Here is a 22,819-nt window from a genome sequence, read left to right on the forward strand (position 1 = left end):
CAGTGACTCAGTGGGGTTTTGAAGCCTACTCGCTCTCACCTGGGTAAAGCTGCCTGGTATGCAGAGATCGTGCTGCTGACCACCTGAAATAAGTCTGTAGTGAAGATACACCCTCATAGGTGCTCATAGTCCTCGTCTCACTAGTATGTAAAGGTGTGTTACTACACGGTGTGTTAAATTAAGTATTTTATAAGCCTGATGTATGCTGAGCTCACAGAGTAAGGTGCGAGTTCTGAAAAATATGGTAGCCAACTTTAGGCTAGTTGACAGACTGTCTTTTGGGAGGACCAGCCCTGTACTGCTTTCAGCCTCCTTATATACCCTGGGCTGCTTACCTTCTGCTATTTCCTCAGACATGCCTCTATTTCTTTAGTCCCCACAGAATGGGACTTGTATACGTCCGCCCCAACACAGACAGAGGCATCGGCACCTCCCTGTTGCGGCAGGCATGGTGTTGTGGTGTGAGCTTGTGTTTGTGACAGATCCGGTAACAGCGGCATTTTCCAAGTAGCAGTGGATGGAAAGAATGGACTTGCAGGACCATGGATTTCCATTTCATGGCATCCACGGCACTCAGTTGGTATAACACAGAAAAGCTAACACAAGGACAGCTAACCTACAAGGTACCTGTGCATCGCTGTTGGGGGACCCTATGGATGCTGGAGTGCATCTATGCTAACTTTACATTGGTGGCCTTAGGAAAACCAAGCGTTGTTTCGTCTACGGAAGACATGCTACCCAGCTGCTGCACCAGGCAGCTAAAGCAGTTAAACTGCCATTACCAAAACTTTCTAGTGCAGTCTAAACTAAGTAAGGGCTATTTCCTTCCCAAATTTGAATGGCAAAGGTATAAAGTCTGCATTCTCTGAAGCATGCATAGATATCATGCTGAGTTACTTCTTTTTTATTTCCTAGGCTATTATTTAACTCAAAAACTCCCGTGTATCTGTATTCTGTGCTCCAACTTTTGGCAAACATGTAGAAGTTTAAGGAGACCTTTGTCTACTGCTTCTGACACTCTGCTATCCTTTTGTGACTTTCATTAGAAAAAATTATAGTTATATTGGCAGGAGGAAAACTGGTCATGAATTAAATTTGATGTCTAACTGGCAACTTGTTCTAAAATGCCAGCTAGGATTTCTGGAATTTCCTCTGAGCCTTTTCATCCTTTTCTTTTATTCTGCTGTTAATATGGTCTGAAAATGGGTAGGGGATTAAGTCTAGGAGCAGATGGTTCTTCAGCCAGAGTGTCTGAAATGGTTACAGTTCAGAAAAACATAAGCATTTTAGGAAATAATGGCATTTAAGATGTGAGTCTCAATTCTGGGAGGTTTGCTCTAATGCAGACACCCCTCCTAAGTGAAGAAGTGAGTGAGCTGCATTAAACAAAGAAATTTGCTAAGGGGGAGCTCTTCTAAGAACCTGGATACATCAGTCCAGGTGCGGTCTCCAAAACTTTCAGCCTGAAGGACAAATATTAATTTGAAAAAAGTCAAGGGGACAAAATTAAGTTGACCTGTTTTGCTGAGGCAATGCCAGCAAAGTGCCTCTCCAAATCTCCCCAGGATTTCCACAGCTGTTGAGTAAACTGGCCTAGAGCAGTGAGTTACTGCCCATGGGCACTCCGCTGAGGACATACACACGTGTGGTGGAAACGGGCAGTGCTCTGGTGGTGTCAGCTGCTGGGCTGAGGTAAAGATGGGCAATGCCGATTCCATCTTCCTTCTTTTCAGGGAGGAAGCTGGGCTCAGGAAGGTCTGGTAGCACCCCCAAAGAAATGCACAGTCAGTCAGAGCAGTTGCCTGCAAAAGCCGCAATTTAGGGCCACCAAAGTACTGTAACATACAGTACCATGGGAAATGGGCAAGGATGTTTCTGCTGGTGAAATATTACAGGAGAGCCAGAAAAGTAGAATAGAAACCCAACGGAACTCTGAAAATCCTGGCCTGTTGAAAGTACAGTGTAATTCAGGAAATAAGGATGATTCAGTTTTCAATTGAATTTCACACTAAGAAACACATTCTATAGCTTTTGTATTATGTGGAATTATACGTAAAATTATTAAGCAAATAAGATAATGTAAATATGAAAGGATTCCGTGTCTTAAACTCCATGAAATTATAAATCTAAGAGAAACCCTTTGGCTGGTAATGCGCTGTGTCACACACATGCTGTGAATGTTTATTGTCATTCTCTCATACCAAGCAATTCTATTTTATGCAGCACTGTTTGAAAGTGTTCCCTTCTTCTTAACAGTAAGATGGAAACAAAGAATGAAATCTAAATGGCCTTTCATCATTTAAATGTACCGTGTAGTAAATTAATGGACAATATCATGAAAGGGAAGAGACTTAATTCCAACAAATTCAGCAAATTTAAACATACTGGTGCCAAGGATTTTTTTTCTTCCAAAAATGTGCACAAATGCCATCAGCTTCTTAGAGTAGCTCTGGCTGGAGATGGCCAGACTGATTTGGTGCAAAAGTTTTGTGAATTGGTGTAACGTCTGTGACGAGTGGTCACTGCCAGATACTTCAGAGAGAGCTTCAATGAAAATAAATTGGACAATTATTGGAAAATTGTATATGTCAGGTGGACTTTAATTTACTAATAATTAATAGCTCATATAAAGCAAAAAATAATGGGAGGAGGAAACTCTGCTTGAAAAATGTAACTTGTGCAGGCCTTCAGGTTATCTCAGCAAGAAATATGCCAAACGGTAAGTGAGGAGGGCATTGGGAGGAGAATGTAGTTTGAGAATGAAGTCAAATCGGAAAGCTTGATTTATGGAAACACAGTGGACATTAGTGGGGAAAATGTCCCAGCTTCCTTGTTAGGTCCAATTTGCAGTTTTAACAGAAAATTAATAAATTAAGATGGTGACTGCTAAGAGAGCAAGCTTGATCACAATTTGTGGAGATTGAACCGCTAAGGCTGAGGAATTGCAAACACATTAGATGAGCAAAGTCTGTGAGAGCTGAACTGCCAGGTTTAGGGGGCATGAGCAGGAGAAGGGGCACGTTCCTTGGGACTTGTAGGAGTGAGGGTTAGGAGTGCTGAGAACACTCCAGGCAGCTCACTCGAGGAAAGACTGGACACCAGGCTTAAAGTACAAAATCTGGGAGCCTGGAGGATTTATTGCTCTGCAATTAGCAATGAAGGAGGAAAGGACATATAGAAGAGGTGATGAAGAATAACTTTTTTGCTGGGGTGAATTACATTAGGGAGTCCCCAGCAGATACAACTGCAAGGAAACAAACTGTCCTTTCTGTAAGAATGGAATTATTCTTGAGAAAAAAATAACCTACTAGAATGAGGAATGAGCATGCTGGGGAGGGAATAAAACCTCAAGCATGATCTAAGGCCAGGGTTCAACCAGAGTGCCTCAAAGCCAGCATAATTAGGTTGCTTTAGCCCTTTTATAGATTGGCTTTCTGATCGAAAATCAAAGTAGTACAGGTCCCTTCTGCAGACAAGACCTAAGTAACCCTTACCAGTTGGAAACTGCACAGCAGGGCTCTGGTCTCACCTGGTAACATGCCATGTGTACTCCTCCTGACTGGTTTCCTGCTCAACAAAGAAATGTTGGGAAGGCACGCTCTTGTTGGCCTTTGTCTACTTATGCAAAATCTGAGATGGACAATTGCACTTACGTTTATAGCGCATACACCCTCTCCATGATTGTTTTCTTTACTGAGAAGTCAGCACGCAAGCAAATGGCCATTTATCACCATTTGGTAAACGTACAACAAAACAAAGTGTTCACAGAGATTGGAGACACTGGGTTGGCGGTTGTACTTTTTAAATGGAAGGCTTTTGAGTGTGCTTTCTTTATCTTTTCAGGTTTTGTCACATAGGGAAATTTTATTTACAAAGTCAGTTTAAACTTGATATATGTTCCCTGTAATATGAAGTACTAGTTTGTGCAAATCTACCATCTTGTATGTGCTAGATGAGCAATTGCAGAGTATGTTACTGTGAGGACTGCTCCAGTTGTTCGAAGGAGGAGTTTGTCATGCAGTCAACAGCGTGGGTAATAACTGCTCCTACGTTATTGTTTGAAATATGGTGAAGCTATTAATGAGACTTGATTAGATATTTCAGTTTGGGCTTTATCTGGGAACAATTCCAATACTCAAAAAGGCAAGAAATTAAAAAAAGGAAAAGAAAAGGTAGCTGAAATCTGCACAGTAATCACTTGACCTGAGAAGCTAGGTCTTTAAGAAAACCTAGAGATTTGGGTTTGTTTCCCAGGATTACTGTGCAGACTCTTTTGAACACGTTCCACGTAGTAAATCAAACTGTGGAAGCCTACCTGCTTTTGAGGCAGAGCTAGAAATTTCTCAATTACATTGATTTAAAATCACATATTTATACAGGTTCATATGAAATATTTAGCAGCCCCAGCAACACTGCTGACAGGGTTGGTATAAAACATTAAGGTAAAAGTATTTAGAAAAAAATCAATTTTAAGGTCACCAAAGAAGGTCTTTGAAAGTACAGCGCTTTGCTTTGCCTCTGATTTTCAGTAAGACTTTGACAGAGGACTGTTTCTTGGTGCATCCTGAAGAACAGATTCTTGTTATGGAAATACTGCAAGTCTGACTTGCTCCATATTACTTACTTTTTGGAGTTAAAATAATCAGCTTTTATTATTGAAAGATTAATCAGCATATGCTGATATATCAGAAATTATTCTGATATAGGCATTTCTTAAAGAAATAAAAATGTTACAGTATTGGAAGCTAACTTAGCAAGATACAGGATTTTTCTGCTTCTCATATCTGTTAAATGCCATTTAGTTGTTCACAAAAGCTTCCTTTTATCTCAGCTGTTTGCATTTTCCTTAACACCAGTTTAGGTTTCCAGTGACATTTTCTAGTTTCCAGTTAGAGTTCAACTGCTGCTTGAATAAGCTGCGTGGTTTTGGCATTAGGACATCAGTTTACTTAATAGTCTAGATTTCTAGAAATATATTAGAAAGTGAAGTAGAAATGCAGTGGTGAAAAAGATACTAAAAGTATACAACTAGCATAGCAATCTTAAGGTATACATGAGTACGTAAGTAATACAAATGCACATGTATATATAGAGTGGATACAGTAAGTGATATTAATTTGAATGATAAAAGAATCCTGGAGTGCGTGAGGGTGTCCATAATCAGGTATGCACTTGCATTCTAATTCTGTTCCTGAAGGGTCTCTTCTGCTAACTATACACACAGATCATGCTTCTGTGATGATTTGCTGGCATTTTCCCTCTTTATACATATACAGTATTCCTCGGAAAGACTGAGCTGCACAAAACATAAGCTGATACTTGTTTTTTTAAGAAAATTAATCCAAACAGGGAACTAACTTCTACTTATTTTAATTTTTATCTGTTGCACATTTAATGTATAGTTTTTGTAGTATTTAATATTAGCATATAGTTTAGTATATACTGAGTAATAGTATATTATGCTTAGTATTATGTTAGTATTATATTTAGTATTGGTATAAAGTTTTCTTTCTTAGGAATATTGCACTAGTTATATACGTCCTGTCTAATTTAAAATCTTAATCTTAAAATCTTCCTCTGTTAAACCAGAAAAAAAAAGCCCAACAAACCCAAACAGGTAAAACACCATTGAACTGAGCTTGTTCCATTGCTTGCAAAACACCTTTTTTTTTTCTCCTCTAAAATAAAATGAAAATATCTGTTGCAAATTTTTGATACCAACATGGCTCTAAGTGCTAAATAATGTATCACAATTTTGGATGGAGGTGTGTGTAAGTTCTACAATGTATTATGAATAGAAAGGAATAGAAATCTTTTATTCCTCAGATTGCATTGTGATATGGACTTTATTCTTGTATGAAAACCATTTTCATGGGAAAAATTCATATATGCACAGTTCTGAATTGAATGGTCTTATTTCATTGCTGGCATTATCTCAGGCAAATCATTTCACATTCTTAAAAGATCTACAGTGCATCTTTTTAATAACATAAATTCAGCAGGATCATTTAAGAACTCTGCTTCTGTAGTTTCTATGTTTGATAGTTGAATGAAACAGCAAAAGCATCTTGGAAGCAACCTATTTGGTTTTAGTTTTGCCCCCAGGAATTATTTTATTGCTGATTAAAATGTTACATGGCACCATGATTAAGCCCAGCATTTTATATTAATTTGTCTGCAAGTGGGGTCTAACTTTATGTCTCTGCAGTTGCATTGAGGGAAATTAAATGAGAGAACAAAGTCGGGTATTGCATGCATCGTTTGCTAATGCGACAACGGCAGCTGCTGTAAAGTGAATTTTTCAGTCCTTCCTTTCCCTGAGAGCCTGGGAACAAGATTGCTTTGTACCTTTTTCAAGCAGTTAAATGTAACTTTCTATGTAAAATCTAAGACTATCGTGGCAAAGATTGTTGCCGATTTCTAAGGCATCTCTGTAATTGCAAATATAAAAATCAGGAGAGCAATAACAAATCTAACTTCAGAGTTAAATAAGGTGAATAATTGAATCACAGACACACACAAACATTTTATACATGAGCCCTTAAAACTCGCACTACTGGCATACACTCATGCGTATGTTTATAATACAGTCCGTTTGTCACTGGTATGTTAAGGAAGCGGTTTACTTGCCAGTGATAACATAGGCTGTCTTTTGCTTTGGAACTGAGCGATCACAAAAGCTAGAAACTGTGCCCAGCCAGTGTGCGACCAGGGCTGTAAATCTAAATAGGTCAGGTCAGGGTATTTGGAAAAGTTTTTATTTGGTTAACCAGTACAGTTACGGGGCCGTCATACAAGGATGGTTAGGCTTCCATCAGAGACAGACATTGCTATGTAATCCTCACGTCATCTGAATGCTCGTTCACATAAGGGAGGGCTTTGACGTGAGCTGAGGAACTGGTGCTCTTCCCAGAACCAGCATACCTTTGATTTCATGGCTGAATTATTCTATTGCTCTTCTCCATTACTGAGCTCCGTTGAATTGCACAAATCTTATTCCTTCATGATGTGTTTGAATGATCGAGGGCTGTTGTTTGGCTGGTCGTGTGGGTTGTAGTTGGCGCTGCTGCTCAGCACGAGATGACCAGTGGGTTAGACAAGGACTGGCGACTCTGCGCCTTCTCCAGAGGCTGGCTTTGTAAGAGTTCACAGGCTGTCAGCTCGTGGTAAAGAGTATCTAGGACTTCAAATAGGCGGGCTTTTCCTTTTAAAAGAAAAATGCAAATATTATAATTTGAACAAAGACAGAAAGTTGCAGTTTAAGAATTGTAACGCAAGCTCTTTTCTTCATAGATGCCACTTTAAGTAATTATCATAAAATGTCTAAATTTTGAGACCAAATAATGAATTCTTGTCCCTGTAGAAATCAGAGCGGAACTGGGTTCAAGGACTGTTTTCTCTACTGGTTCTCTTGTTTTATTCACTGCCCACTGAGTTCTCATACTTGTGTGAACAAAGTCACAATTTCATGTCACAATAAAGAGCTGCCAATCCAACCATCTGCTTAGTCTTGTCAAAGGGGAAGAAGATGTTTGATTACAAAGACTTAGGAAAGCTGCTTAAGTCATATCAAGTGCACAGCCAGAAAATCGAAAGCAGAGAAGATGAACCGTTTATGGCAATGGTGATGAGAATGGACAGAGCTGCACAAGGTTACGCCACTTGTTGGTGTCATTTTAGGAAGCTGAGCTGTGCTGCAGTTCCAGAGCATCACTTGGAGTCAGTGTTCCTGTGCAGGATAAGTAGTAGTACCTTCTGGACATTTGTGTGCTGTGGATACTAAGTCTGCTCTTCTGTGCTCACCAGGAGAATATCTGAGCTATGGTTCAGATATGGTTTCCCTCTGTGTTGGTGTCCCGGAGCCAACAAAGGTCTGTCTTTGCCTTCTTTTTCCTGCTTCCTCTGCAGCCACGCTGCAGCAGCACAGCTTAGCTCTGGGCTGCCTGCGCCCTGAATTGCTGGACAGTAGTAACAACAAAGCTTTGAAACTGCAAAACCCAGAATGGTTTGTATGTTATTCTCCCTAATCACTGTTATTCATATTCTCCAAAACTAAAGCCTCAGGCCACATCTAGTCTTTTATAATCTTGTCTTTGACTACTGACTGCCTATTAAAAGCACCTCCAAGCCGTGTTCTTAGGCTTGGTACAGGATGTTCATTTCTTGAAGGTAAGTACAAATGCTCTGCTCATAGGAACAAAGTAATCAAATCTAAACCTCCAGGCTGTGATCCCTGTATGGCTTCTACAAAGGCAGCTCTTGCACACCAGACCATTCTCAGGGGAAAGAAGTTTGCAAGTTTAATTTTCATAAAAGGAACACGAAAGGCTATTACTGGAGGAGTGCAGGTTTGATCCAGTTCCTTTACCAAAATATTCTGTTTTGTATATCTTGTTTGTGTTGCAGCAGAGGAATACAACAGGCAGTGGGATAGCAAACCTGATAAATAGGTGCCTTACATACTTGGTCATGTTTTCCACTTTCTCATATCAATGAAGCCCTACAGACATTACTGGGCTACTGAATTGTTCCCCTAAGGCCAAATTCTAATTAAAATTTGGCCAAAAAAAGCCCTGGATGTGTTCCCATGTGTGATGTGTCACAGACTAGAAAGCATCACTTTCTATAGGTAATCTTCTTGCATAGTACTTCTTTCTCCCTAGCCTGTCCCCCAGTATTTGAAATATTTTTTACCTACTCATCTTTTTGTTCATTATCTAGTGTTTTTCCCCAAAAGGACACTTTTCATGCTTCTTGGTCTTTATACATGATTTATTTTCTTACCAGGTTGGGGGTCACGGCAGGATTCCAAAGTGCTCAGCAAGATTTTCCCCAAGGCTCGCTTAGATATGTTCTTTAAAACACAAAATAATATTATGGCACAAATATGTCCTTCACCAGTTTAAATGTATCCAACAAAATCTATGCACAATGTATTTGGACTTGAAAATTAAAACAAAATGAGACTGAATCCTTGTAACACAAGACCATATATTGGCTTTATTTTCAAGCATTTTATCATAGATACTGCTCAAGTACTAGCAGTTTGTGGAGGTTCCCAATTCTTTAATATGGCTGTAGAAGGAGAAATTGCAGTTATTCAGTGGAAAATACAGAATTTTCCAGAGTGCGTGTCTAAACAAATCTAGATGGTAGGGAGTGTAAGCAGGGCATGCACAACAAAAGCTTGTTCAGTCCTCTGTTAGGCCTGTGTTGGAAGGTGAAGGGACACATTTTGTGTGTCATCTCAGACAGAGGCTTCTCAGACCCAGCTGTTCTAGGAATCAGTGGGAACCATTTTCCCCATAAACAAATTAGAAGAGATTGTGTGTGTCATGTGGCAGGCCCACTGTTAGTTATATATTGAGATGTAATAAACGTTAGCCAAAAAAAAAAAAGGACTGTAAAAACTACTTGGGATTTGGATGGTCTTTGTCAGTGGTAGTTTTATATTAGAAATCTGTTGGGACGTTACATAATGTGTCTGGAAATATAAACTCTCTTAATTTGCTGTCGAGACACTAATGCATGCTTTCTGGGAGATGGTCTTGCAATCAGTTTAATTAGCGCTTAGAGCGCCTGTATCTGCAGGGACAGGTTGTTCGTGTTAAAACTTCAAGAAGTGAAAATAGATGGAAGCTATTCTGGAAGAAAGACGATGTACCTGCCAGCAGCTCAGGCAACACTGGCCTCGCTTGCTGATGCTGGTCATCTGCCTTCTGCTTTTCTGCCCCAGTGGGGACTGGGGTGTAGCGGAAAGCAGTTTGTGGCAGGCTGGGATTACACGTGACCTCCGCAACACAGTGTGAGGTTTTAATAGTCCTAGCAGACCTTACGTTTGCCTTTCTGCAGTCATTGCTTTGTAGTAGATTCTGTCGCAAAGGAGATGCTGGGGGTATTTAAAACATGAAGGTGAATACGCTGGGGCAGTGACACCTAAAACCACAGTTTCTGATTAATAAGCTTTCTTTTGTCTGAAGTATAGCCCATCAGGGATTTCGGGGATCCTCACTAAACTCTACTGGGAATGCTGTAAATTATCTTGTTCGTTGACAGCATCGTTGCCTGTACTGGTGCTATGGGAGTTGGCAGCACGCGGTGGCATGTTTCCAGCAATGACTAGCATTAAGTGCTATTATCACTGAGATATGGCACACTGTGTGATGGATTGGCTCCTACGCAGAAATGATTTGCAATAATACAACTGACCAGTGAACGACATGTTGAAGTCTTGACACAAAAGGTTATTATGCTTGTTGCCAGCTGCAGTCTTTACTAGTTTAATCCTTCACTGGATTGTTATTGATGCATGTGTCAGACTTGCAATCTGAAAGTAGAATCTCCATGTCAAATGCTAAAATAAGTTACCAAATTATGAGATATTGCACTTGTTCCCTGGAGTCATCAGTGGAACATGAGCGTACTTCAAACAAAGTAAAGTGATCATCTGAGGAAGCATTCTCATCTCACACAGATTAGGCAGAGCTTTGCTGAAAATCGAGGAGAACCCTCAATCATTATCAAAGAAATTAGCTCCTAGCAGTCCAGTGAGGCTCCCGATGTACTCTGTGTTCTGCAGATTATCCAATTTGCCTGTGTTTTGGCCAGCCCTTACTGCTATCATTCCCCAGCAGGAGATCTAAACTTATTTTGTAAAGAACTGAACTGCCATACTGGCCATGTACTTCTGGGATGTTATTGCATCAGTTTTTATAAATCCATGTTTGGATTATTCATTGGGTAAGAAACGCCTTATAAAAAATACCTTATTGGTATATAGGAAGGAGTTTTATCCCTGTAATACTGACTCAGTGTCACATTAGGATGCAGTTAAGCAACGGTCCTTTTCTAGAAGGAAAAATAATCTTCTAGACTCTGATTACTAGCCTTTTGGATTTCCTTGTTTCCTCTAAATTTTTGTTTAGAGGATAATGAGAGCTTGGAGATCTAGATCCAAGGAGATCTCTAGGCTTCTTTCAGAAAGTCAGCCATAGGGCTTTAAAAGTTTTCTACAATCACCGGGCAGTTCCCAGGGCAAACATGTAAAAATGTGTCGTGGTGCAAAGGACTTTGCACTTAATAGAAGGTATGAACATCCTTTTTAGTTGGGAAGGGACACTATCAAACCAGTTTTAAGTCTCTGGACTGCTTTCTTGTCATACCAAGTCTCGAAGTTGTTGAAGAAGTTGTAAAACATCCATGAGCTTTTCTTCCACCAGTGACAGCCTAACTCTCTCAGTCTCCAACATCTGCAGCTCCATCTTCAACAATTCGGTCTCCTCCACCTTTTGCTGCAGTTCACCTAGCAATGGGCCTTTCATCTGGACAATGACACAGGAAATTAAAAGCACTGGAGCTTTTCACTTTCTTGCCCAATAATTGCAAAGCTGAGTTTTCCCCCTTCTCTGGTAAATGTCAGTTCACTCCAGAAGATTATGTTGAAAGGAAGTACATTTCTTTAACGTACTACATAAAGCAAAGAATCAATAGTTGCTAGGAAATGCATGCTTTGCTCTGGCGCATAATGGCAGTTCATTCAACACTGGATGCAAGCAGATCATTCAGAAATTTTAAAGACTAGCATTACTCTTTCAGTTTTCTGATCTTTTGCGTTCCTGTCATCCTCTATAAAACATAACTAATTTGTGTGCCCTCACCAAGGTAATCAGATCTTTATCTTGCAACTCCTACATATCAATCATCTGTACATTCAGTGAAACAAGAAGGTAATTTGCTGATTTACTGTAAGTATTTTGGTTAAAAAAAAGATGTGTCATAAGGAAAAAATTTAAGATTCTGATTCTGCAAAACGCTAGCATGCATGCTTGGTGAAGCAATGGTTTGTAGCCAAGCACAGAAAAGTCCAGATTCAGTAAGACTTGAATGCTACATAAATCCTGGGCAGGAGGGGTCTGCTCAGACCTGGGCCTTCCAAAGCTGAGCTGGCCTGTCGGTTGTCTCAGACCTCCCTGGGAAAAAAATGCTCAGGATTTGAAATGTTACTTTTGTTTCAATGCAAAATCTAAGTGACATATTTTGAACTACAAAGTTGCCACACTATTTGCAAAAGTAAATATCTTTGCTTGTCACAGACCCAGGCCTACTGCAGATACATGGCCAAGTTGCTAAAAAGAGCCTGAAAAGCATTCTCTGTAAAACATGTCACTTTAAATATTTACTTTCGGACCTTTGAGAGCACTGACAGATTTCTGGTTTATTAATAAAAGTAAACTCATTTCTCAATCATTACTGCGCCCAGATTTCTGAAATGTTACCATTTTTTGCAATTTCTTGTTGCAAACACAATATAAATATGTTTAATAATATTACACTGAGAAACAAAATCATGTGGGGTAAATGCTAAATGTGCTGGCTCTGTTAGTCCCTTTTTGTTGTTATTTTTTATCTTTATTGAAGTTTTAGAAATAACTAAGAGAGTTGAATTCAAAAAGCTGAAGGCCCTAATATACACGCTATTTAATAGATTTTTTTTCTGGTGAAAATTTGCATACTAATGAATTTTAATAGATGGGAAGAAACTTCAGTCCCCTAAAACACAAGTATCATCAGAGTGAAAACAGAAAACAATCCCTGATCCACACCGAGCTTTCTAGAAGGTAATTTTAGTATCTGACAGTGCTAATAGTATGTATTAGTTGGTGCTTACTCCCCCATCAGCTGGAAATCAGCCTGTTCCATTAGCTCTCCGTGAGCTTTGCCCTGTGAGGCACTCCAGCTCCCCTGAGCTCTACAACAGCTACAGAAGTTTGGATCACTTAACCTGGTCCATCTGCCAAACAATGATTTCAGCATCCCTGTCTGATGCTGATGCATACGCTAACATTTTCCTGTATGGAGAGCCAGCTTTGTTACCACCAATGTGGCAGCAGTCCGACTGAAGACATAACAAATACTCTAGAGGCTGTGGGAGGTCTTCAATGAATTAAACATGTGGTTTCCTTTATTATATTGCGGATTGCCTTCACATTGTAAATACCACCTGGCATAGATACGTACTAAAGACATGAAGTAGTTATGTTCCCCTGTACAGCTGAAGCAGTGTCATATCAAATAAGAGAGAGATAAAAAGGTCATTATTTTGAAGTGTAAAATAGACTTTCCCAATATGCAATTAGACAGACGCTCATGGAAATTCATAACGGGTGCCCATCTATCCTGGTCCTGCACCCTGCCGGGCCCCTGCACCCCTAACATGACTTCTCTGCTGCTGCTTTTAGCTGCTGCTTCAGTCATGCTGGCAGAACCGCTGCTGTTGGAAAGCTGCACAGGGGCTGCTCTGTCCTCTGCTGGGTGTCCCTGAAAGGCTGCAGGCTGTGCAGTGGGTCTCACATGCAAACAGGAACAGGAGAAGTACTAACTTTTCTCTTTAGTATGCATGCCACTTGAGTTCTCCATAGTAGTCCAGTGTCATGGCCAGCTGCTTGGTTTATATAGACAGCACAGGCAATATGCTCAGCTGAGAGTGCCACTAGTGATATTTGGGCATAGCATTTGTTGCTGCTGCCGCCTCTTTTTCCTCTTCATTCTGACTGCTCCTACAAAGCCCTTTTTGTTTGTATTTCCTATGCTATAGCTAGTAAACTGCTTTCCACAGCAGCTATACCTTAGCAGTCATCTGGTCATATATCAGGATGCTAGGTTCCTCATACCTTTGTACGTATGGGTATGCAGGGTTTTTGCCTTATTGTGCTTAAAGACAGTGGCTCAATGTACCATTAAAACATTCTCCCAGATTATTTTCCCTAGCTTGGTTACATCTAGCACCTGTTCTTACCTTAACATTTGCAATAAGATAATGACGATAGTTAAGCATAACCTATTTTTAAAACTTAGATACTGAGGAGTGATGGTCAGTAGTTAAGTCACAGGGCCCAGAGGAGCGGGCTTTGGTTTTAGCTCTGTCAAAGTCCCTCAGCAGAGCCTGATTCTGGATCTGTGCCTTGCTTGTGAATGGGAAATACTACCTTGCCAAATGCCAGTTTTGAGAAGTCAGCTGCTGATACCCAACCCTCTTGTAAAAGGGAGTTAATGCCATGGGGAAAACCTGAGCTCTGGAGTAGTGTGTACAAATACATCTAAGACAATGAATAATTAATATGCAAAAAATCCCTTAAGAAATGTAAGAGAAAATCATTCTATTGTATTTTCTACAAAAGTTAAGGAAGCTCTGATATTAGAGCCATTTTTATAAGCTGTGAACCTGAGAAACAATTTTCAAAATGGGGAGAAAACCATACCAGAACAGCAGAATGAAGTCCTGAATTGTGCTGTGCAAGTTATCTTTTAAATCATTTCACCCTCGAAGGACTGGAGGGTGGCAAATGTAGCACCAGTTTTTATGAAAGGCTGCAGAGATGATCTGAGGAAGAGCAAATCACCTCAAGACTATCAGTAATCCTTAGGGTCCCACAAGGAGCTGGCTTAAGAGCTGACCTGTTCAGCATATCCATAAATGATTTTTAAAAAAGGCGAATATCAAAGCGGTTAAGTTTGCTCTCAGTACAATTTTTTTGGTGTAATCAAAACTAAAGCTGCCTGTGAAGAATTACAACAGGAGTTCATGATGTTGAATAGCTATGGGCAATAAAAGATCAGATGAAACTCAGTGTCAATAATGCAAAGTAAGGCATGTAGGAAAGGTACACGATGTCGTAAGTATGCAGTGATGATGACAGCCACTCAAGAAGGAGATCCAGAAGAGCTGTAATCTCCTGAACGTAGCTCAGCGGTCAGCAGAGATCAAAAGGATACATGCTAGGAGCTATTAGGAAAGGAACTAGGGACAAACCAGAAACTATGATTATGCCATGAAGGGCTTGCATTTGAATACTAAGCACATTTTCAGTTCTTCTCATTCAAAAAGGGTAATAGAGCTTGAAAAGTACATGGAAGAATAAAATGGAATAACAGAAGTAAGTAATGGTTTCTATACCAAGAGAGCCGAGGCAGACTCAGAGTGGTGATAACCGAGGCAGTGTTTCTGGTGGTAAAAGTCTGTAAAATTATGAGGGAAAAATCATTTGCTGATTCCCAAGAACAAAAACAAGGTGACAGTGGATGATCAGGCAGCAGATTTAAAGCCAACAAAACCAAATCCTCAAGACCTGTTCCATTCTAACTAGTATGTGGGAGTCCTTGCCCTGAGATTTACCAAGAGCATTGCTAGCTTTAAAGAAAGGGAAGGTAAATTCATGGTAAATAGCTCCAATAGTGGCCATTAAACATGATACTCCATGGAACTTCCAGTTCAAGAGGTGTCTGGCCCTAGTGTATTGGGAACCAGGTGAGAAATACCAAGAGAAAACCCCTCTGTACTGTTTCTCATCGCTTTTCTCTAAGCAACTGCTGCTTGCCATCAGGCGCGTGATATCAGGATGAACTTTTCATTTGACCCTGGCAGGTCATAAACTAATTGTCTTTTTAATTAAGCTGACAGTTTGTATGCGAGCTTTTATAGAGAATCATTGGCATTTCTTTGCAACACTCACTTGGCAGCCTATCACATTATTTTTAGAATTCACTCATGTTTTCTCCATCTATTATTCCCAGGTCCTGACACTATCATCACCCTGTCTTCAGTAGAAACTATTTTTAAATGTTTGATTGTTGGAAAGCAGAACTTTCTTGACATGACAAATCTCAGAACTCTTTTATCCCCTGGTTTTACAGTCTTAGGCTGAAGCAGTTATTAATTGCTTATTTGGGAGTGTTGCTTTTCACTTGCCTGCTGAGTTTGCTACTTGTTAGCTTTACTGTTATTTGTCTAATTTTCAGCATTGAGCAGGTCCAAATAGAAGTATATAGAGCAATGGATAAGGTAGTTTTGTCAGGTCATCAGAGGAAGTGTTCTTGGTGATTTATTTATTTAGCCAATATATTTATTTGCAAGTTAGATGAGAGAGAGCATTTCTCAGTCTCCCAGTTTGCTTTGCATTGATTACGGAAGTCACCTTTTTGAAAGCAATTACTTATTACTTGTCTGTCTGTTTTGTAGCTTCATAAAACCCCCAAACCTATAAATGCACACAAGATATAAATGCTGGCTAAATAAAAAGTAAGAGGGTTTAAGAATAAATTTCTAATGGGCTCAAAATGATTCATCCTACTGATTTTAAATTCATGTCGCGGTGAGTTGGCACTCTGTCTTATTCACCTCCTTGCTTGTCTTTAAATCAAGAGCAACAGATTCCATTTTTGTCCTAGAATTTTGTATTAATCTGTTGATAACAGCCCATTTCTGAACAAGGTGCACATAACTAACATCCATCAGGAGAGATTAAAAAGAAAGCAATACGATACTGCAGAAGATGAGTACCTCTGAATGGAAAAAAAGGAGAAGAAAAGTGGCGCTACCTACAGGAAAGTAGTTCCTTCCTATGGGTAAAAGGATAAATGTAGGTTTTTATGTGGGCTTGATGGTAAGCAGTATAGCAGGAAGCTTTGTGTTGCTCTAAGGAGTATTACAGGAATAAATTGTCGTTGAATACTGCAAGTTGTGTAAGACACAAGTATGATTTTATTCTGTTTTTAAATGTTTTTTCTCACAAGTAAACTCTTTCATTTACTTTAGTCAAGGGGGGAAATTATATGAAATAAAATTTAAAGGATCACAACATGTAAAGGAGTTGACTATTTTACTTTAAATAGTTTACTGATTAATACAATCCTTCCAGAACTACTGAAATCTTTATGCTCCTTTTAAAGAAGGGATGTAAAATACTGAAGAAGCACTAACTGAACCTTAAGACAAAGCAGACCAAAGCAATGCATACGATGCACTGGTTTTGTTTCACAGAAAGATTGCTAGCATTTAAATCTATGCCTGTCCATGGCTGAAGTTTGCAGTATTTAAATAGTGAGATCACAGGGGACTACTGTGTCTGACTGGGGCTGGTGTACATCTCATCCTCCAAAGAAATGGAGGTTCAGGTGGGAACCAGCCTGGAAATGCGCTCGTTACAGGAAAGCATGAGATGTTTGAGCTGACGAACTAATGGCACAGTGAGAAACATCAGCAACAGAGAGCAGAATGGCCAGAACAAAATATAAATGCATATGGTTACGAATGCAGCTACTTAAAGATACATAAATAACTCTTTCCCACTCTGCTTGGCACCTGTTACCTCTTCCATATTTGTTTCCAGTTTTTTCACTTCATGCCCTTTAAGCTCAAGCTGTTCAGTTAGCTGTGTGATTCTCTCGGCGAGCTCTGCAGGGGCTGTCTCACAGCCGTCGGTATTGGCGGTCTCCAAGTAAGACATTAGCTTTTTCCACATTTTCTCATCACATCTATATATACGTTAAAAAAAATTAAAAAATTAGTGAAATCTCACAGTGAAGGTCAATGCTTGTAAAAGCCAGTTTTCCCACAAAACTCTTGGCAGCACAGATCACTAATTGGTGTCATAGCTGACAGCGGTTAGGATTAGGTGGGAACACCCAGTGTGCTGTTTCCCACGTGCTGTGAAGGATGGGCAAAGGGCCTGCTGATTCTGCTGTTTAGTGTTACTGCTTCTTACTGAAGCCACGGTGCCTTCAGGTCATGAAATAATCTTTGCAAAGGGCTCCAATAGCATTAATCTCAGAAACGTACCCGCTGCCACAGCAAGGGAGCCTGGCCAGTATTTTCTTCACTTGGTCCACCTGGGATTGCTGGTCTCCTGCCCACTTCTCCTCCTCTTCATCAGAGGCAGCCTGGCCCTCCACAGAGCGGAACAGCTGATCCTCTGCTCGAGAAACCAACAACCACTTAGCAACAAAACAACCACCCTAATGCACTGCAGCTGTGGCAGCTTAAACTCCTGAGACTGAGAAAGAAGGAAGTGAGATTTAAAAAACCTCGGTGAAACACACTGTGGAGTCCTTCAGCATCCATGGAAAGGGGCTTTAAAGCTAAGGCAAGGGAGCAAAGCAATGGTTGTTATTTTAAGAGTCTTGAATACTTCAGCACTCTCTTGCAGGTAACTTGTAGCTATTTCACTTCAATTCTCTTCTTTCCTTTCAGTAACTATAAGTGTGAAGGATCAGTGTGTTATTTGGGGGTGCAGTTACTGTTCATGTATACAATTGCATATCTACTTCTTAAGAGGAATGAGAAACCATGGTACTGTGTAAGATTTTTTTGCACAGTCATTGTACCAGCTGAACATATGCTCAGAGTGCAGGAATTTGATATAAATGTTCTCTAATTCATTCCCTTACTGTGTTTTGTAGGGACAGTGATTTTAATAATTAAATGTAATGTTGGACCCATAGCTATCTAATGTTTAGTTATATCTTTTTTTACCTAAACTTAATGTCTCCTCACATGCTAAATAAATTATAAATGAGCTGTCTATAATACATGTAAATTATACAGTAACATTTCAATACTTTTTTAGCTCTATTTTATAAAAGCTATTGTACTTAACTGCTTTTTATCACAAGAAGATATTAGACTCAGAGAATTATTATGATGCTTGTAACTCACAGGGAGTCTTTTGAAACTGAGTACATTAAAACCACTGGTCATATCTTTATTTGGAACATTTATTTTGAGTTGACATCAAGTTAAGCCAATGTCAACATGATTTTAAATTTTATAATCCTTTACCTTAATCACTGTCAGTTAATTAAACAGGTTTAATGAATTCTAACAGATTGATCAAGTCAAATGCTGTTATTTCTTCAAATACTGAAACACATTTGACCTCAGATAGCATTACAAGTGTTGTGCATGTCTAGTTCGTTCAGCATGGGAAAGGGGAACTCAATGGGAAGAGTCACCCAGCAGAGACTCTTGGGTCAGTGACTTTCTGTCTCGTTCCAAGGACACAAGCACCTGCAGTTCAAGCTAAACACTATTTCAGCTGTCGCTCCTGGAAGGACTTCTATGCAGTCCCCAGCCCTTCAGAGGGCAGTCGCGTTACACCTCTGCAGAAGCCCTTCGCTGCCAGCCTGCAGTGTGTTTAATTCCCTCTCCGGTCTATTTTCAGCGACAAAGGAAAAATGGCCTGTGGTGTTTTTTGGTGTGGTGTTTTGTTTTGGTGTTTTTTTTCTTTTCATTAACAGTCGGCATATGTTTGTTAATGCAATTTTCATTGTAGTAGCATTCAATGTGCCTAATTTATAGGTTATCATGTTCAATAATTTATTGCCTAAGCAGGAACAAAGCTTAGTTGCATGCAGTATTGCTCCTTATTTAGAGAATGAATGTCTGCATTTTCATGGCAATCCTTATACTGTACAAACTAATTTATTAGCAGGGCTTTCTTTTCGTGAGGCTGTGCACTGCCAGAACAAAAAAAAATTCAATCTGTGATACATTAGTAGTGAACTACTTCTATCATAATTTATTTCCTTGCCACAGGAGTTCAGAGGGAATGGTCAGAGTTTACAGTTGTGGCAGCCATGAGAACTGATCGCCCAACACTATAGATTCCTTGAAGAGCTTCAAACTGGTATGTTTAATCCAGTAAATTAATTGCAGCATCTGGTATAGCAGACACTCAGATTAGGGGTTTTAAAAATGGAGGAGAAAACATGTGCATCTCAAGCTGTCTTTATGCTAAGATATTCAAGACACTCGCAATGCCTTCCTCCCCCCCATGGGAATGTCCTCTGCTCCAACTGAATGTGTATGCAAAAGAGACCTTTCCATCTCCTTTGTAGGCTGTGATTAGCAGGACCAGAAAACAGAGAGGAAAAGCAAAATTTCTTATGCATCTATCTTTAACATAAAGCCAGTATTTTATTAAAATTCTTCTATATTCTGTTAGTAGAATCTCAGAGCACTTTATTATTGTGATATTTAGGCATTAATTTGTAAACCAGCTAATGTAGAATAACTTTATAAATTCCATTGATGCGAGTGCTCTTCTCTAAGAAATTAGTATTTATTAAAGTATATATAAATCTAGATGCAGAATTATTTATAATTTTTATTTACTTAGTATATCTAGATTTATCCCAGATGTTAACACAATTCTTTTATTTGTTCAACTTTGAGTTATTTTTCTGCCTTAGTAATCTATTTTTTATTTGGTGGAACACTTTTTCACATTTTTAAAGCTATAAACCCACAATTTATTTGCTTGAAAAGCTTTTGCTAAAAAGCTGTTTGTACTTGAAATATGGGTAGTGTAGGTTAGACATGGGAACTGTCTTTGAGGTGGCAAAACATCTGATTTGATAAAAATATTTGTAAAAGCAGATTTTACTTTGTAAGTCTAACCACATGGAGAACATGCTACAATGTTAATTGTATTTACATATCATTATTTTTAGCTTTCCTGGGCAGCTGCTTGCCAGCTCTATTCAATACATACCTAAAATCTAATTTTTTGTTGGTACATACAGCTTTTCAGTCTGCAGTAAAGATACCTTATTACTTACAGTTAATTTCAGAGAAGTGGTTTTGTCTTCTTTGAACTAGATGTGTTAAAAATAATCACTGAAGATAAGTCAAACAACTTGCCAAACTTCGCGCTGGCTGTTGTCTTGGCATGTGAACGTATCATAAATGTGTCTCATCATTACAGCAGCTAAATGATGACCCACACCTGCTGAAATTGCCATCTCTTTGAAAGCCCTTGTAGCTGTCTGCTCTACAAAAGCCTAGTCGAGGTTCCTGACACCAAGAGCCAGCCTTGGCAAACTAGAAGACTTTCAAAGAATGCTTCATGTGGTCCCAGGAGTGAAGCATGTAATGTTGTGGTGGTAGTTAGCGTTACGTGTACTAAACAGGTTGGACCTTTTCAGAGTTACTGAAGTGGCCAGGATGTTTCCAAAGAGTGTGACTGTACAGAATATTAACTGCAATTGATTTCCTTGTAAATGATTTTAGCTGAAGTTCTGAGTTTCAATTACAAAGAAATGAAAACTTCATACTCTAAGCCAGGAAAAAGGTTTTGGTGAGGTGAATCATATGGAAAAAAGCAGTTTTAAATCATAGCTCTAAGTGACTTGTTCAGTCTTTCATTAAACATAAAATTATGTGGGGAGTGGGAAGTAGAAAGCTGGGCTATTACCTTTTATTTAGGTCTAGGATTTCAATATTCATTAGGATTTGTTTGTGGCTTTCATGGTTTAATATCTATATTAGTTTTTCTGTTGAAGATCTTACAAATCAGTGAGGAAATAAAGTAGTTGGGTACTGGGTTTGATACCGTTCTCAGAAATCCCAGCTCCACCCGTGGGAGATCGTCGGTCTTGTTGCACAACAGGCAGGCAGCATCTTCCATCCGGTAAGGCTGCTCCCTCTTTCTGCTCTGGGCTGCCGCTTGAGGGAAGTGGAGATACCACAATGTCCGATCTGGAGAAGAAGGGCAAAGTCAAGTGGGCTTGTAAGAAATCCGAAAACCAAGATATCTGTGCACAGCATGGCACACGAATGACTTGGGTGGAATGAAATTGTTCAGACTTTCTGTAGAAGAACAGGGGTATCCACCTTCAGTACCTGTGAAATTGAACCCCCGAGGGCTGTGTCCAGTTGCTTCACTAAGAATCAAAGGAAGGTAGATTGCAGCTGTCCTTTAGATAATAAGAACTACACATTACTTACAGCTTTTAGTTCAGGTCAGAGAAACTATATGTGGACACAGTCTAGTCGGGCCATAAACTCTCCTTTCTCCACTGACAGTGATATGACAGTGCATGCTTCATTTTTACCATGGGCATGATGACACCATAGCTAGGGTAGCAGGTCTTGCACCTGGTCACTTGGGCTGGCACTCTGACTTAGAAATGTCAGGCAGTTTTGGTCTAAGTCTTCTGAGTACTGGAGATAAAGCAACATCAGAGACTGAAAAGTCAAGAAGAATGATACATAAACAGAGTGATGCAGTGAGTTATAGGTAAGAAGCATCTCAGCAATGGGTTTCTGAATCGCTGACTATCTCATCTGAAATTGTGTCTTTTTCTGAGTGGAATGTAGAGGATATCACATCTCTGTTTTAAAGGAAACTGCTTTCAAGGGATGGTACACAGCAAATAATGTAACTGATGAATACCTTAAACTTGCCAACGAAATATATTTTGAAAACAGGTAATATTAATTCAGTGAAGGACAATGATTGTTCAGACTGAGGAACTTGGAGTTAGCTCAATGGACAGCACTGCGGGAGTACCTTCAAGGAAATTCAAGGTAGAGGAAAAGTCCAGAATATAATTACACGTAGTTGAATGGAAAATATTCTTACCCAGGCATGTAAGACAGTACAAGTCATTGTTTGTAGAAAAATGTAAACTTTTACTGTACATGAAACAAATTTTAACAAATCTAATAACATAGACTTATTTTTTAACAATCTAATAATATATTACAGTTTGGAAAGAATGGGAATGGAATGTGAAATGACAGTTGTGATGAATCCATTGGAATTACTACTCTCTTTTCATTGGCGTATGTTTGGTTTGGTTCAGTTTGGCTCTGCTACCTGCCGTTTCATAGGGATGTACTGAAAGAAGGTATCACTATTTAAGAGGAAATACAATGGAGGTATGCAAAAATAGTTGACAAAGGAAATTAATTCAGACATTCCTATTTACATGCAAAACAGTAAATAGAGTCCATGAAACTGAAAGGCAATGCATAAGACTGATTTTATTTTAGGAATCTTGCATACATAGTATGTAACTTAATTCCACAAAATATTACTGAAGTCAGAGCTATGAAGAATTTAAGAAATTAGGCTCTTATAATGTAATAAGAAACTCAGTTACATTGGATAAATGGAAATTTGGCATTATCAGTCCACATGTGTAAAGTTTATATCAAATATTCTCCAAGGTAGAAATAAGCTAGCTCTCGGGCATGGAG

At 39.3% G+C, this 22,819-nt stretch overlaps 2 protein-coding genes across 4 annotated transcripts in view; one reads left to right on the plus strand and one right to left on the minus strand.

The window, feature by feature from the left end:
* CFAP92 (cilia and flagella associated protein 92 (putative)) overlaps nucleotides 1–22,819 on the plus strand; it is a 136,436-nt gene that overhangs the window by 31,741 nt on the left and 81,876 nt on the right. The window contains exon 2 of the mRNA XM_054837625.1: nucleotides 19,370–19,460. The gene's annotated coding sequence lies outside the window, so the exon portion shown is untranslated. The remainder of the gene's footprint in view (nucleotides 1–19,369; nucleotides 19,461–22,819) is intronic.
* EFCC1 (EF-hand and coiled-coil domain containing 1) overlaps nucleotides 5,831–22,819 on the minus strand; it is a 53,513-nt gene continuing 36,524 nt past the window's right edge. Inside the window, exons 3-8 of one of the 3 annotated variants that reach the window (XM_054837629.1) lie at nucleotides 21,168–21,313; nucleotides 17,615–17,747; nucleotides 17,145–17,310; nucleotides 11,163–11,321; nucleotides 8,785–8,854; nucleotides 5,831–7,204 (exon numbers count right to left, since the gene is read on the minus strand). In XM_054837629.1, the coding sequence (XP_054693604.1) occupies nucleotides 7,071–7,204; nucleotides 8,785–8,854; nucleotides 11,163–11,321; nucleotides 17,145–17,310; nucleotides 17,615–17,747; nucleotides 21,168–21,313 (808 nt within the window). In that variant the 3' untranslated portion in view covers nucleotides 5,831–7,070. The remainder of the gene's footprint in view (nucleotides 7,205–8,784; nucleotides 8,855–11,162; nucleotides 11,322–17,144; nucleotides 17,311–17,614; nucleotides 17,748–21,167; nucleotides 21,314–22,819) is intronic. The other 2 variants (XM_054837631.1, XM_054837632.1) reach the window with 2 other exon arrangements.

This window comes from Grus americana, chromosome 11 (genome assembly GCF_028858705.1).
Source record: "Grus americana isolate bGruAme1 chromosome 11, bGruAme1.mat, whole genome shotgun sequence".
Taxonomy (NCBI): Eukaryota; Metazoa; Chordata; class Aves; order Gruiformes; family Gruidae; genus Grus; species Grus americana.